This window comes from Lontra canadensis, unplaced genomic scaffold (assembly GCF_010015895.1).
Source record: "Lontra canadensis isolate GAN:19392208 unplaced genomic scaffold, GSC_riverotter_1.0 scaffold52, whole genome shotgun sequence".
In the NCBI taxonomy this organism is placed as follows: domain Eukaryota; kingdom Metazoa; phylum Chordata; class Mammalia; order Carnivora; family Mustelidae; genus Lontra; species Lontra canadensis.
The window spans coordinates 10,872,986-10,886,698 of record NW_022631046.1 but is presented as its reverse complement, the minus strand read 5'-3'; the positions used below and the strand labels follow the sequence as shown (position 1 = coordinate 10,886,698).

Below are 13,713 nucleotides of genomic sequence, written 5' to 3'. Positions count from 1 at the left end.
GAAGTGAGTACTGTTACTATCATCCCCACTTTCCAGAAGAGCAAACTGAAGTACAAGATTAAGTGGTTTTTCCCAAGATGAAATGAATAGAAAGTAGCAAAACCAGGATTCAAACCCAAGCATTCTAGTTCCAGAGTCTACACTCCAATGAATGCTCTAGGTCACTTCTGCCTCTCTAAAAAGAAATGTTCCAAACATTTTTAGGCAAGCTATGTAAGCTAATTAGCTCCAACCAAATTTGAAAGTTTTATATACTACTTCCTTTTTAAATTTTCTGTGTTAAAATAATAAAGAATGGGGAAGGGGATGAATTAGTAAGGGGAGAGGAAGTAGGGAGCTGAAAAAGGATATAAACAAGGAGGAAAGAGAGACATGAAGAAACCAACAGAGCATCACACTGGGCATCAATAGATACCGTGAGTATAATGAATACATCTCCTTTCAAATCAGTTATTTGGTTCTTTCCAAAAGAAAATATAACTCATTATATCTGAACTAGAAAGATAATGAGTTTATGATTAAAATACACCAAAACTTAAACTCCTTTAGGGCAGCTCTAAGACTTAATGTGCATATGTAGTACCTTGTATGGGACCATAACAGAGATCAATAAATGTTTACTGAATTGAATTGAATGAACTAAGACATACATGATTTTTTTTTTTAAGTTGGTAATAAAAACTCCTTGCCCTGGGGCTCCTGGGTGGCTCAGTTAGTTGGGCCTCCCACTCTTGGTCTCAGCTCAGGTCTTGATCTCAGGGTTGTGAGTTCAAGCCCTGCACTGGGTTCCACACTGGGAGTGGAGCCTACTTTAAAAAAAAAAAAAAAAGTCGGGGGCACCTGGGTGGCTCAATGGGTTAAAGCCTCTGCCTTCAGCTTAGGTTATGATCCCAGGGTCCTGGGATCGAGCCCCACATCTGGCTCTCTGCTCTGCGGGGAGTCTGCTTCCTCCTCTCTCTTTGTCTGCCTCTCTGCCTACTTGTGATCTCTCTCTGTCCAATAAATAAATAAAATCTTTTAAAAAAAATCTGAGTAGGAGCTATACTGGATTAACAGCACAGCTCTGGGCTATTAAAGTGGACCAGAATGGCTTTCTCACACTTAAGAAATTAAATATGTGGGAAAGGATAGCCTTTTCCTCCAGGGGCATTGTTTGGCCTCAGAGAGTCAGAGAAAGATATTGAAGTTAGATTTTTGCATCTGGCTTTATGGGCAATGTTACTAGAAGAAGAAATTAAGTATAGAAGAAAGTATAAATAAGTTTTGGTCTATTCATACAGTGGAATACTATACAATAAAAATGAACAATACACAACCACTTGCAACAACAAGGAGGACTCTTACAAACAATATCAATTGAAAGAAGATACTGAAAGTATACATAGTATACTTTCATATATATACATAAAAGTATACGTACATATATATACATATGTATATATACATATACATATACATACATATACCTTGACTTACAAATAGAAAATACTATTAATTAAAAATGCATTTAATACACCTAATCTACTGAACATCATAGCCTAGCGTTGCCTATCTGAAATATGCGCAAAACACTTACATTAGCCTCCAGTAGGACAAAGGTCCCTAACACAATAACTATCTACTGCTATTTATTTAATACTGTGCTGAAAGTGAAAACCAGAATAGTTGTGTGTCTGTCATTCACCCTCACGATCATGTAGCTGATTGGGAGCTGTGGCTGCTGCTGCCCAGCATCATGAGACAGTATCATACTGCATATTGCCAGCCAGGAAAAAGATCAAAGTTCACATTTTAAAGTATGGTTTCCAGTGAATGTGTATTGTTTTTCACCATTGTAAAACTGAAAAATCTTAGGTTGAATCATCCTAAGACAGGGACCATCTATATTTCCTGTATCCAATTACATACAATATCAAAAAACAGGCAAAACTAACCCAATGAGTAAAAAGTCAAGACAGTGAGTACCCTTGGTAGGGTTAGTAACTGGAAAGGAACACAGGGGGAGCTACTGAGTGCTGGACATGTTCTATTTCTTGAACTGGATGTGTTTCGTTTATGAAAACTCATTGAGCTATACACTAATGAAATGTTTTTCATTATATATTATAGATCAATATAAAGTTTAAAAAAAAAAAAGTAAGATGCAAGGGCGCCTGGGTGGTTCACTTGTTTAAGCATCAGACTCTTAATTTTGGCTCAGGTCATGATCTCAGGGTCATGAGATGGAGCTGCCAGTCAGGCTCTGTGCTCAGTGTGGAGTCTGCTTGTCCCTCTCCCTATGTCCCTCCCCCAACTCATCCCCTCTCTCTTTCAAATGAATAAATGAATAAAATCTTTTAAAAAACAAACAAAAAGTAAGATTCAAAGTAATGAATTTCTAAATATTTCTATTTTGGGATATAAACATATATCATGTATCAAATAGCATTATAAAAAAGATATATCAAGTGCCTGGGTGGCACAATGGGTTAAGCCTGCAACTCTTTGTTTTGGCTGAAGTCATGATCTCAGGATCCTGAGGTCACCAGCATTGGGCTCTGCACTCAATATCAGGGACATACAAATAAAAACCACAATCAGACACCACCTCACACCTGTCAGAATGACCAAAATTAACAACACTGAAACAACAGATGCTAGAGAGGATGTGGAGAACTGCTGGTGGGAATTCAGTCACTGTGGAAAACAGTATAGAGGTTCCTCAAAAAGTTAGAAATAGAGCTACCCTATGACCCAGCAATTACACTACTTGGTATATACCCAAAGCATACAAAATACTGATTCTAAGGGGCACATGCACCCTAATGTTTACAGCAGCACTATCAACAATACCCAAACTATGGAGAGAGCCCAAGTGTCTATCAACAGAGGAATGGATAAAGAAGATGTGGTACATATATACAAAGGAATATTACTTAGCCACCAAAAAAGAAGGAAATCTTGCCATTTGCAATGACATGGATGGAGTAGGGTGTATTATGCTGGGTGAAATAAGTCAATCAGAGAAAGACAAATACCATATGACTTCACTTATATGTGGAATTTAAGAAAAAAAAAACAGATGAACATAGGGGAAAGAAGAAAAAAAAAAGAAGAGAGGGAGATAAACCATAAGAGACCTTCAACTATGGAGAACAAACTAAGGGTTGATGGAGGGGAGGAGAGCAGGGGATGGGCTAAATGGGTGAGGGGTATCAAGGAGCACAGTTGTGATGAACGTTGGGTGTTATCTGTAAGTGAGGAATCACTAAATTTTAGTCCTGAAACCAATATTACACTATATGTTAACTAACTAAAATTTAAATAAAAACTTAAAACAACAACAACAAAAAAGATTTTGGGGGCACCTGGGTGGCTCAGTGGGTTGAAGCCTCTGCCTTCGGCTCGGGTCGTGGTCTCAGGGTCCTGGGATCGAGCCCCGCGTGGGGCTCTCTGCTCAGCGGGGAGCCTGCTTCTTCCCTCTCTCTCTGCCTGCCTCTCTACCTACTTGTGATCTCTCTCTATCAAATAAATAAATAAAATATTTAAAAACAAAAAAAAAAGATTTTGATTTAGCTCTCCTACTATAATCATTATATTTGCTATCAAATACCTTTCTTTTAAAAATTAAATACCTGTCACAAATATTTAATAAACCCAGAAGAAATAAAAAACTTTAAACAGTAGAACTTCTCAAGTCCCTTACTATGGTTTCACTTTTCTGAACAAAACTTAATAAATGCTCTATCATTGTGGTTTTCAAACTTTTTTTAGAATTAGTAAAGCCAAATTTTCAAATGAAATTCTATCTCAGCATTGTATATAAACCTAAAAAAAAACAGGTTAGGGTGTTACTACCCAAAGTTGAGCTCCTGAGGGAACTTCAGCAAAGCCCTGGGGATCCCTGGAATTGAGTTTTAACACCAGTGATGTTCTAGTTACTTAGACATTCATACTCACAAATCATCATCTCTACTGGCCATTGAGTGCAAAGTGAATCCAAATAATAACCAAGCACTGTACTCATGGACTAGAAAGCAGTATTTCATTAAGAATGTTAACTCTAGGGCGCCTGGGTGGCTCAGTGGGTTAAGCCTCTGCCTTCGGCTCGGGTCATGATCTCAGGGTGCTGGGATCGAGTCCCGCATTGGGCTCTCTGCACTGCGGGGAGCCTGCTTCCTCCTCTCTCTCTCTGCCTGCCTCTCTGCCTACTTGTGATCTGTCTGTCAAATAAATTAAAAAAAAAAAAAAAAAAAAAAAAAAAATTTAAAATTAAAAAAAAAAAAAAAAAAAGAATGTTAACTCTAACTGAAATGACTGCCTCATTTCCTTCATTATTTTTTTTAAAAGATTTTATTTATTTATTTGAGAGAAAGAGACAAAGAATGAGAGAGAGAGAGCATGAGAAGAGAGAGGTCAGCGGGAGAAACGGACTCCCTGGCGAGGAGAGAGCCCAATGTGGGACTCGATCCCGGGACTCCAGGACCATGACCTGATCTGAAGGCAGTCGCCCAACCAACTGAGCCACCCAGGTGCCCTCATTTCCTTCATTATTAGAAATATAGCTAGCCTAGGAATTTTCCAAAAAGGAACAAAATGGATTATTATCAAAACAGCCTTAAAATCAGAAGTCAGATTATGACTCAACCCCTTATTTAATGATTAAACAATATAGAATTTTGGCAAGGTGCAATTCCTGTGATATTTTAAATCTGGCTTTAAATTAGGTACAAAAACCTTCTTCAACACTATTACAAAGTTTCCAAAAAAGCAATTTCACCTGGGGAGAGGCACAGACACAAGAGTACAAGGTTGCTGCCAAATGGAAAATGTCTTCTGAATATCCACAAGTCTTCACACAAGAATCTAATTCATAAAATAGAGAAAAAAAATGAAACAAAAAAATTACAAAATTTCAAATAGAAAAGGCATAGAAACACTGAAATTCTACAAAATGACATAAATGGTATCTGGGCAAATATCATGTCACTAAGATATTTCTATATGAAAACTAATCTAAGTGGGCTCTAATGCAATTAAAAGAGAGTATTATCATTAGTCTGTGATCTGTATGCCAACTACATTCAAAATAGAATTGAAAAGGCTTAAAATATTAAAACACATGTAAAATATGGCAGTTGAAATAAAATAACAAAAATGTCTATTCAAAAACCACTAGGAAAAATACATGTATCATTGTCTGGTAATTGAACTGTCTTGAAATGCCTTAAGAACATTATAAAACATTAAAAAAAAACTCCACGGGATTAAATTATTATTGCCAGTCTAAATATAGAGGGTGCAGATTTTCAGTTATATACACAATAACTTTCAAGACTTAAAATGTTGAAATGAAAAACTGCTCCTACTGAAAAAAGATGGGAGACCACCAAATCTTGCCTTGCCAAAGTGCACTGATGGCTTTTGATTTACTGCCCTGCCTGCTGATTTCTCATTTATCAGCAAGGGAGCAGCTAAATGGAGGCTTCTTCATCTACTCAAAATCATTACATAGAATAAAACCCAGCATCCTTACAAGGTCTAGGAGCCTGCAGGATCTGGCACCCAGCTATTTCTCTGCCTGCATTTCCTACCACATTCTCAAATTCCACCAGCACCAACAGTGCACTCCAGACACATGTGCCTCCTTGCCATTCCTTCAACAACCAAGCACACTTCTGCCTCAGGGCCTTTGCACTTCCTGTTTCCTCTGCCTTGAATATTCTTTCTCACTTCACCTAGAGAGTATATTTTATCAGATGAAATTTTAAGTTTTCAAAAAGGTAAATAAATACTTACCATGAAAAATAATTTTCTTAACATAAATTTGAGCTGATTGTCCTTCTTTATAGTTTTCCAAGGGAAAGACCAAACCTTTGTTTCTCTTTATGTTGATTAAAGGTTCTATTGCAACAAGAAGAATTAAATCCTTTTCTGCTTTCTTGGACTCTGGATCATCCTGACTCTAAGAGAAGTTTATCCCATAAGTTAATTAATAATTCAAAGCCATCTTAACAAAATAAAAACAAATCATTGGTTTTGTATATGTTACCTGGAGAAAATCAATAAGTTGCCCAGCTAAAGAGTCAAATAAACTCCATTCCTCATAAGTAAAAGCCAATTTTACAAATTTCACAGCAGCATCTATAGAAATAACATTTTTTCCTTTTACAGTAAGTTGCAAAAGAGATGCTTGTGGAAAATCAAGCATTCCATCTGCACCAGTATTTGACACTAGAAAAAGAAAGAGAGAGGTTTGAATGTCATTCATGCAAAGACATATTTACTGAATATTAACTAAAAGATACTTCTAAGCACAAGGGAAAAGAAGCAAATACAATCCCTGCCTTCACAGAGCTTATACTCTAATGGAGAAACAAGAAATCTTGGCAGGGAAATACAGGGTGTTATGGGGACAAATAAGAAGGGCATCAAACATGGGTTTATGGTAGGAGAGTGGTCAAGGATTCCAGCCAAAGAAACATGGAATCTCAAACACAGAGAATTAGCAAGAGTTAACTAGTCAAGTAGGCAGCTAGATACTACAAATTGAAAGCTCGGGAAACAGATCTATAATAGGGACACAGCTTTATAGTCATCATTACATATCCATAGTAAACAACAGAAGCAGCCACGGGCAATGTACAGCTGTCTAGAGTAGCAGAATTAGGACCCCAACATGTAAGAGAAAGGTAGAGAGAGAAAAGGCTGCAGAGAAGAGTGTTTTTCTAAACTCCTTTCTATGAGTATTCAATAGTAACAAATATTAGAGTGTAAGGGGAGAAAAGCACTGAGAAGAGACCCCTGGATTGAACAAAAAGGAAGCTGTCCATGACATTCTCCTCAGAGGGCAGAGGGCTGTAGACTGTATAAGTAAGAAGGAAAGAATCTAGAACAGTGGAAATGGACAATTCCTGACTACAAAAAGAGAAAGAAATACAGGGAGGAAGCTGAAAGAGGACATGGGAGAAAGGGGCAGTTTGGAAATGTTAGGTTAAAAGACTTCAAAAGAAGAGAAGGAACACCCTTTCCATTTTAATGAGAGACAGCAGAAAGGATGGGTATAAGTGAAGGTAAATTTTCAAGTGTGGATGAAGGAAACCTCATCTGAGATCATTTTCTTCATGGAGAGGAGATAAGACCAAGCTGTGGCAGAGAAATCCCCTGCCTACAGATCAGCATGCACATGTGGGGATGCACACACACAGAGACATAGACAGACACACACACACGCCCTAAACTCACTTAAAAGTACACATGCTAAGGTTTAGGCTTTCACCTCCCTTTCCAGGTAGATATTGTGGACAAGTCAGCTGATTGCTCCAGAGCAACAGAAGGTAAGCTCATGAAAAAATAAAGTTAAAAATACAAACACCTTGAAACAAAGACCAATAATGAAAACATCTTTTACCAGGGGAAGCAGAAAAATAGGAAAGCTTAGTAAGTACCCTCTCAAGGAAATAAGAGAGGATTTTACAAACATGAAGCAAGAATAAATTGCTGTGAAAAAGAATCAAATAGAGATTAGGTATAAATTATTTTATTGTTGAAACGAATAATTCAATAGATGAATGGAATAGTATAGCAAGAACCAAAGAACAAATTAGTAACCTAGAAAGCTGGATTGAGAAACCTTCCCAGAAGGCAACAGAAAGGAATAAAGAGATTAAAATAATAAAATAGGGATGTTTGGGTGGCTCAGTCGGTTAAGCATCTGCCTTCCGCTCAGGTCATGGTCCCAGGGTCCTAGGATTGAGTCCCACATCAGGCTCCCTGTTCAGCAGGGAGCCTGCTTCTCCTTCTGCCTGCTGCTCCCCCTGTTTGTGCACTCTCTCTCTCTCTCTAACAAATAAAATGAATAAAATCTTAAATAAATAGATAAATAAGTAAATAGATAAATGAATAAATAAGATACAGAAAGTGGATGCGTTAACATCTGTCTTTCAGGGCCCTCAGAGAATTATTTTTTAAGATTTTATTTATTTATTTGAGAGAGAGAGCAAAAGAGCACAAGCAGGGGTATGGCAGAGAGAGGGAGAAGCACACTCCCCACTGAGCAGGGAAACTGATGTGGGGTTCCATCCAAGATCATGACCTCAGCCGAAGGCAGATACTTAACTGACTGAGCCACTCAGGCACCTCAGAGAATATTTTTAAATATTTATTTGTTTGTTTGTTTGTTTGTTTGTTTGTTTATGAGAGAAGGGGGGATGGGCAGAGGGAGAGAATCTTCAAGCAGACTCCCTGCTGAAAGCAGAGCCAGTCACAGGGCTCTATCTCATGACCCATGAGATCCTGAGCCAAAACCGAGAGTCAGATGCCTAAATGACTGAGCCACCTTGATGCTCTGAGAATTTTTAAAAAGTAAACATAAGGGGAAGGAACAAAGAAGTAACATAAAAAATGAAAGAAAGATGTAAGACCTCAAAGTACCTCCTGTGTTACTAAAACTCCCCTAGACCAAGTATAACAACATGTAAGAACATCATAGGAAAAGACACTGTAAAAGCTAAAACTGTCAAACAATAAGGTTTAAACCTTGAGAGACTTCTCAACACCATATATAAGACTACAGAGAAGTGTCTTCAAAATTCTAATAGAAACTAACTTCTAAGCAAAATATTATATCTAGCTAAATTATTTCAAAGCTCTTATAGTTTGTTTTTGGGCAAAAAGAAATGAATTTAGACAGAAGTGGTGAAAAATGGGAAAGATGAAGGAAAAAGCTTAATAGTGTATGCACTGTCTTATAAAACAATGACCAGGACTGGTATCTAGAACATACAACAAAGAACTCTCAAAATTCAATAGAAAAAAGAAGCGATCCAGTTAGAAAATGGGCAAAAGACACTAAAGAGAAAGAGAATATGAAGGGGGCAAATAAATACATGAAAAGATGTTCAGCATCATTATCTATTAGGGAAAAGCCACAATGACATATCACTAGACACCTCTCAGAATGGCTAAAAGAAATAGTGAGAACATCAAATATTGTCGAGGATATTATAAAACTGGATCATTCATACATCGTGAGTAGGAATGTAAGATGGTACAGTCAACCTGGAAAACAATATGGCAGTTTTCCACAAAACAACATACACACTTACCCAATAATTATGCTCTTGGGCATTTATCCCAGAGAAGTAAAAATGCATGTGCACACAAAGAACTGTACTCAAATGTTTGTAACAGCTGTACCCTAAGAGCCAAAAACTGAAAAGAACTCAAATGTCCTTCAGTGGGTTAACAGTCGAACAAATGGTAACACACCCATACCCTGGACTACTACTCAGCAGTAAGAAGTGAACTATTTTAACGCACACAACTCGGATACATCTCAAAGTAATTATACTGAGTAAAAAAACACATGTATAGTCACTTCGTTTATGGCAAAAGGATACTATAGTCAATGAGGAAAGGAAGGTCTCTTCAATAAACAGTGCTGTGTCAGCTAGATGTTAAATGGAAATAAATCTTGATCTCTACCTCATACCAACAAAAACAAAATTGAGACCTAATGTGAGAGGAAAAATAATAAAGCTTCTAGAAGAAAACATTGGAATATATCTTTATGACATTACAGTACAGAGATTTCTCAAATATGACACAAAAGTGGTTAACTATAAAGGCTATATTGATAGAATAGACTACATTAAAATCAAGAATTCCTATTCCTTAACAGATATAATCAAAAGAATGAACAGGAAAGCCACCAAGTGGGAAAAGGTATTTGCAATATATATATATTCAACAAAGAACTTATATCCAGAATCTATAAAGTATTCTCACAAACCAATAAGAAAAATGCAAATAGCTCTATAGAAAAATTGACAAAAGATGGTTCACAAACTGGCCCCCAACCACAGAGGGCAAAGAGAGACTGAAAATGAGGCCGACCACTCCAGATTGGTAAGTGGTAGTTTTAATAAAGCAAAGGAGGGGCGCCTGGGTGGCTCAGTGGGTTAAAGTCTCTGCCTTCAGCTCAGGTCATGATCCCAGGGTCCTGGGATTGAGCCCCGCATCGGGCTCTCTGCTCAGCAGGGAGCCTGCTTCCCTTCCTCTCCCTCTCTGCCTGCCTCTCTTCTACAGAAGATTTAACTGGGTTCAGTCATGTATACCATCCACCTGGTCTCAACAACACCTTACTCTCATAAGGCTACATCCTTGAAACCACTGCTAGTATAAAAATAGTAGGTAGGACATACACACCAAAGACTGGGTGGGGTGGAAGATGGGGAGTATAAGGAGCCTTCAAATGCCTGGGTCCAGCTCAAGAACTAACTGGCGGTCATATCATCTTGATGACCTCCTCCAACGAAGCTGAACAGGCACTTTGAAAAATAGGATATCCAAATGGTGAAGAAATGTATGAAAAAGTACCCAACTTCATTAGTTGAAGTTCATCAGAGAAATGTACATTAAATCCATAATACAACTGAATTTACTGAATTCACACCAGAATGGACAAATGAAGAGACAAATCTTACATCTAAGTGTCCAAATTTAGAGCAATTAGAACTCTCATAAAATGTTGCTGGTGGTATAAACTGGTTAAAAAAGAAATCATTCTGGAAAACAGTATCGGCTACAGCAAAATACACACATAATCTATGCTGTATCAATTCCACACCAACAGAAATGCAAAGCAGATGATGTTTACCACTTTTCTTCCAGCAATTTACAAAACCAGTTGACCAAAAAATATCAGTAGGAATAGAGAATTTAACTATGTGATTCACAAACTTTTCCTAATGAACCTATCCATAAAGCGATGTACCCAACAATGAAAGAATATATAGTCTTTTCAAGTACATACAGACTATTTACCAAAACTGGCAAGTTAGGCCATAAACCACAACTTAACAATTTCAACAGCTTCAAAGAATATCAAATTGAATGTATGTTCTGACCACAATATAAGTATGCTAGAGATCAATACAGAAAGACAATTAGCGTATCTCCATGTTTTTTGACTTGTGACTCAGATATCAAAGAAAAAAACACAACGGGAATTTGAAAATATTCTTAACTAAATGATAATGAAGATATGATGAATCAAAATTTCAGGGATATAGCTACAGTTGCATTTAGAGAGAAATGTCTTAATATGCATATGTTAAGTAAGGATAAATCCTGAAAAATCAATGATCTAAGCTTCCAAGTCAATAACTTTTTAAAAATCAGCAAAGTAAATCCAAGAGAGTAGGATAAGAGAAATAATAAAGAGCAAAAACTAATAATATACAATAGAGAGGATAAACACAAACACTGCTCATGGAAAAAGACTAATGAAACTGGTAGACTCCTGATGAAACTGATGAGAGAAAAAGGCAAGCTGACCAATATTAGGGATGAAAAAGAGAAGCCCAGATACCTACAGATCTTATTAACATTAAGAAGATCATAATGAAATATTATAAACAATTTTATGAAAATTTGAAAATATTGGATCAAAAATCAAATTTTTTTAAGTCCTATTTAACAAACTAATAGAAGATATTTTTAATGAAAAGAAAGCCTAAATCATTTTATATGTATGGGAAATTTTTAATCCATAGTTAAAAACCTTTGCACAAAGAAAATTCCAACTCCAAAGGCCTTCACCAGTAAATTCAATCAAACATATAAGCAATAACATCAGTCTGACCTGAAATCTTTCAGATAAAAGAGAAAGAAAGTGTATGTACTTCTCAACTCTTTATATGAGCTCAATATGACCCTGAAAGCAAAACCTAAAAAGGACACTACAAGAAAGGAAAATCTGTCTCATGAACAGAAGCATAATAATAAACATTAGCAAACAAAATCAATTATATATAAAAAGGATAATGCTTACCTCTACATTAGATTTATTCCAAAAGTATAGTGGTTAACAATTAGATAAGCAATCACTGTAATTTGTCACATTAACAGAAATAAACTAGAAATCCATTCAATCAACTCAATAAATACAGAAAAGGCTTTTGATGAAATTCAACAACTATTCATAATTAAAAACAAACAAAACTCAGCAAACCAAGAATAACAGCAACTTCCTTAATCTGGACAAAAAGGTTTTTTTTTTTTTTAATATTATTTATTTATTTATTTATTTGAAAGACAGAGATCACAAGTAGGCAGAGAGGCAGGCAGAGAGAGAGGAAGAAGCAGGTTCCCCACCAAGCAGAGAGCCCGATGCGGGGTTCGATCCCAGGACCCTGAGATCATGACCTGAGCCGAAGGCAGAGGCTTTAACCCACTGAGCCACCCAGGCGCCCCGACAAAAAGGTATCTTAAAAAATCCTTCAGCAAACATCAAAATTAATGGTAAAATGTCAAAAGCTTTCTATGTGAGACCATAGATGAGACAAGAATATCCGCTATTACCACTTCCATTTCATGTTTTATTGGAGATCTTATCCAATGCAATAAGCCAAGAATTGCAAGAAAGAAGAAATTAAAAGATTAAGAACTGAAAAGAGAAAAATACAATAGTCATTATTCACAGGTAATGATTATACACCTAAGCAAATCCAAAAGAAAATCTCATAAATTATTTAAATTATTAGTTGTGTTTAGTAAGATTGCTGAATTTAAGATTTAAAAAACTGGATAACATTTTCTTTTTTTTTTTAAGATTTTATTTATTTATTTAACAGAGAGAGAGAGATCACAAGTAGGCAGAGAAGCAGACAGAGAGAGAGAGGGAAGCAGGCTCCCTGCTGAGCAGAGAGCCCGATGCGGGGCTCGATCCCAGGACCCCAAGATCATGACCTGAGCCAAAGACAGAGGCTTAACCCACTGAGCCACACAGGCGCCCCTGGGTATCATTTTCTTATATGTGGAATACCATACTAAAATTTTTGTCTTTCATGTTATAGCATAATATATTAACAATTTACTTATTAAAAGTTCTTTTCCTGCCATAAACAATTCTGAGACAACATCACGAACTTCTACTTCATCTGTAGCAATAGGTCCAGTTTGTAGTGTGCGCCTATTTGAGTCAGAAAGAGCTTCTAAGACGGCCAGAAACCGGGATGCAGTGCTATCCAACATCTCATCCAACAACCGCTCTGTGACAGTACGTGGCCATGGCAACTGGAATAAAAAAAAAAAAACTACAGTCCACTTCTTTAGAGTTCTACAGTGTTTAATATTACAAGCAAAGATAAGCAAGGCATATTTCATTAATGCTAAAAGAGAGAGTGGCTGGCCTGTCAATGAGATGGCTACTTTTATGGTGTTCATTTCCAAGGTGTTTCTCCAGACTCCATTAAAGTTGATGTCATGACACCATTACATCAAAGACTGCTATTGCTTTATGTCCATGTTTCCAAGGCAGCATTAAAAGGCTGTTTATTGGGGCGCCCAGGTGGCTCAGTGGGTTAAGGCCTCGGCCTTCGGCTCAGGTCATGATCCCAGGGTCCTGGGATCAAGCCCTGCATCAGGCTCTCTGCTCCGCGGACAGCCTGCTTCCTCCTCTCTCTGCCTGCCTCCCTGCCTACTTGTGATCTCTCTCTCTCTCAAATAAATAAATAAAATCTTTAAGAAAAAAAATTTTTTAAAAAGGCTGTTTATTACTGTCTTTTTATTAGGGCAACATCAATCTCCATATGCTTTGTGTTACCTTAATTACAGTCTTCAGGAACTGATATTCAAACTTCAGTTGCCTAGGAATCTCTCAGGAATGCTTTTTAGATTCACAGACCAAATCTTGAGATTCAGTGGGTCTAGGCGGGGCACTTTTCATAA

The 13,713-nt window shown here is 37.0% G+C and overlaps 1 protein-coding gene across 2 annotated transcripts in view; it reads right to left on the bottom strand.

Moving 5' to 3' along the window:
• The window catches only part of CFAP54 (cilia and flagella associated protein 54), a 317,324-nt gene that overhangs the window by 270,422 nt on the left and 33,189 nt on the right, over positions 1-13,713 (bottom strand). For both annotated transcript variants that reach the window (XM_032874281.1, XM_032874282.1), the window contains exons 9-12: positions 12,861-13,059; positions 6,032-6,213; positions 5,779-5,944; positions 4,760-4,845 (exon numbers count right to left, since the gene is read on the bottom strand). In XM_032874281.1, coding sequence (XP_032730172.1) covers positions 4,760-4,845; positions 5,779-5,944; positions 6,032-6,213; positions 12,861-13,059 — 633 coding nt within the window. The remainder of the gene's footprint in view (positions 1-4,759; positions 4,846-5,778; positions 5,945-6,031; positions 6,214-12,860; positions 13,060-13,713) is intronic.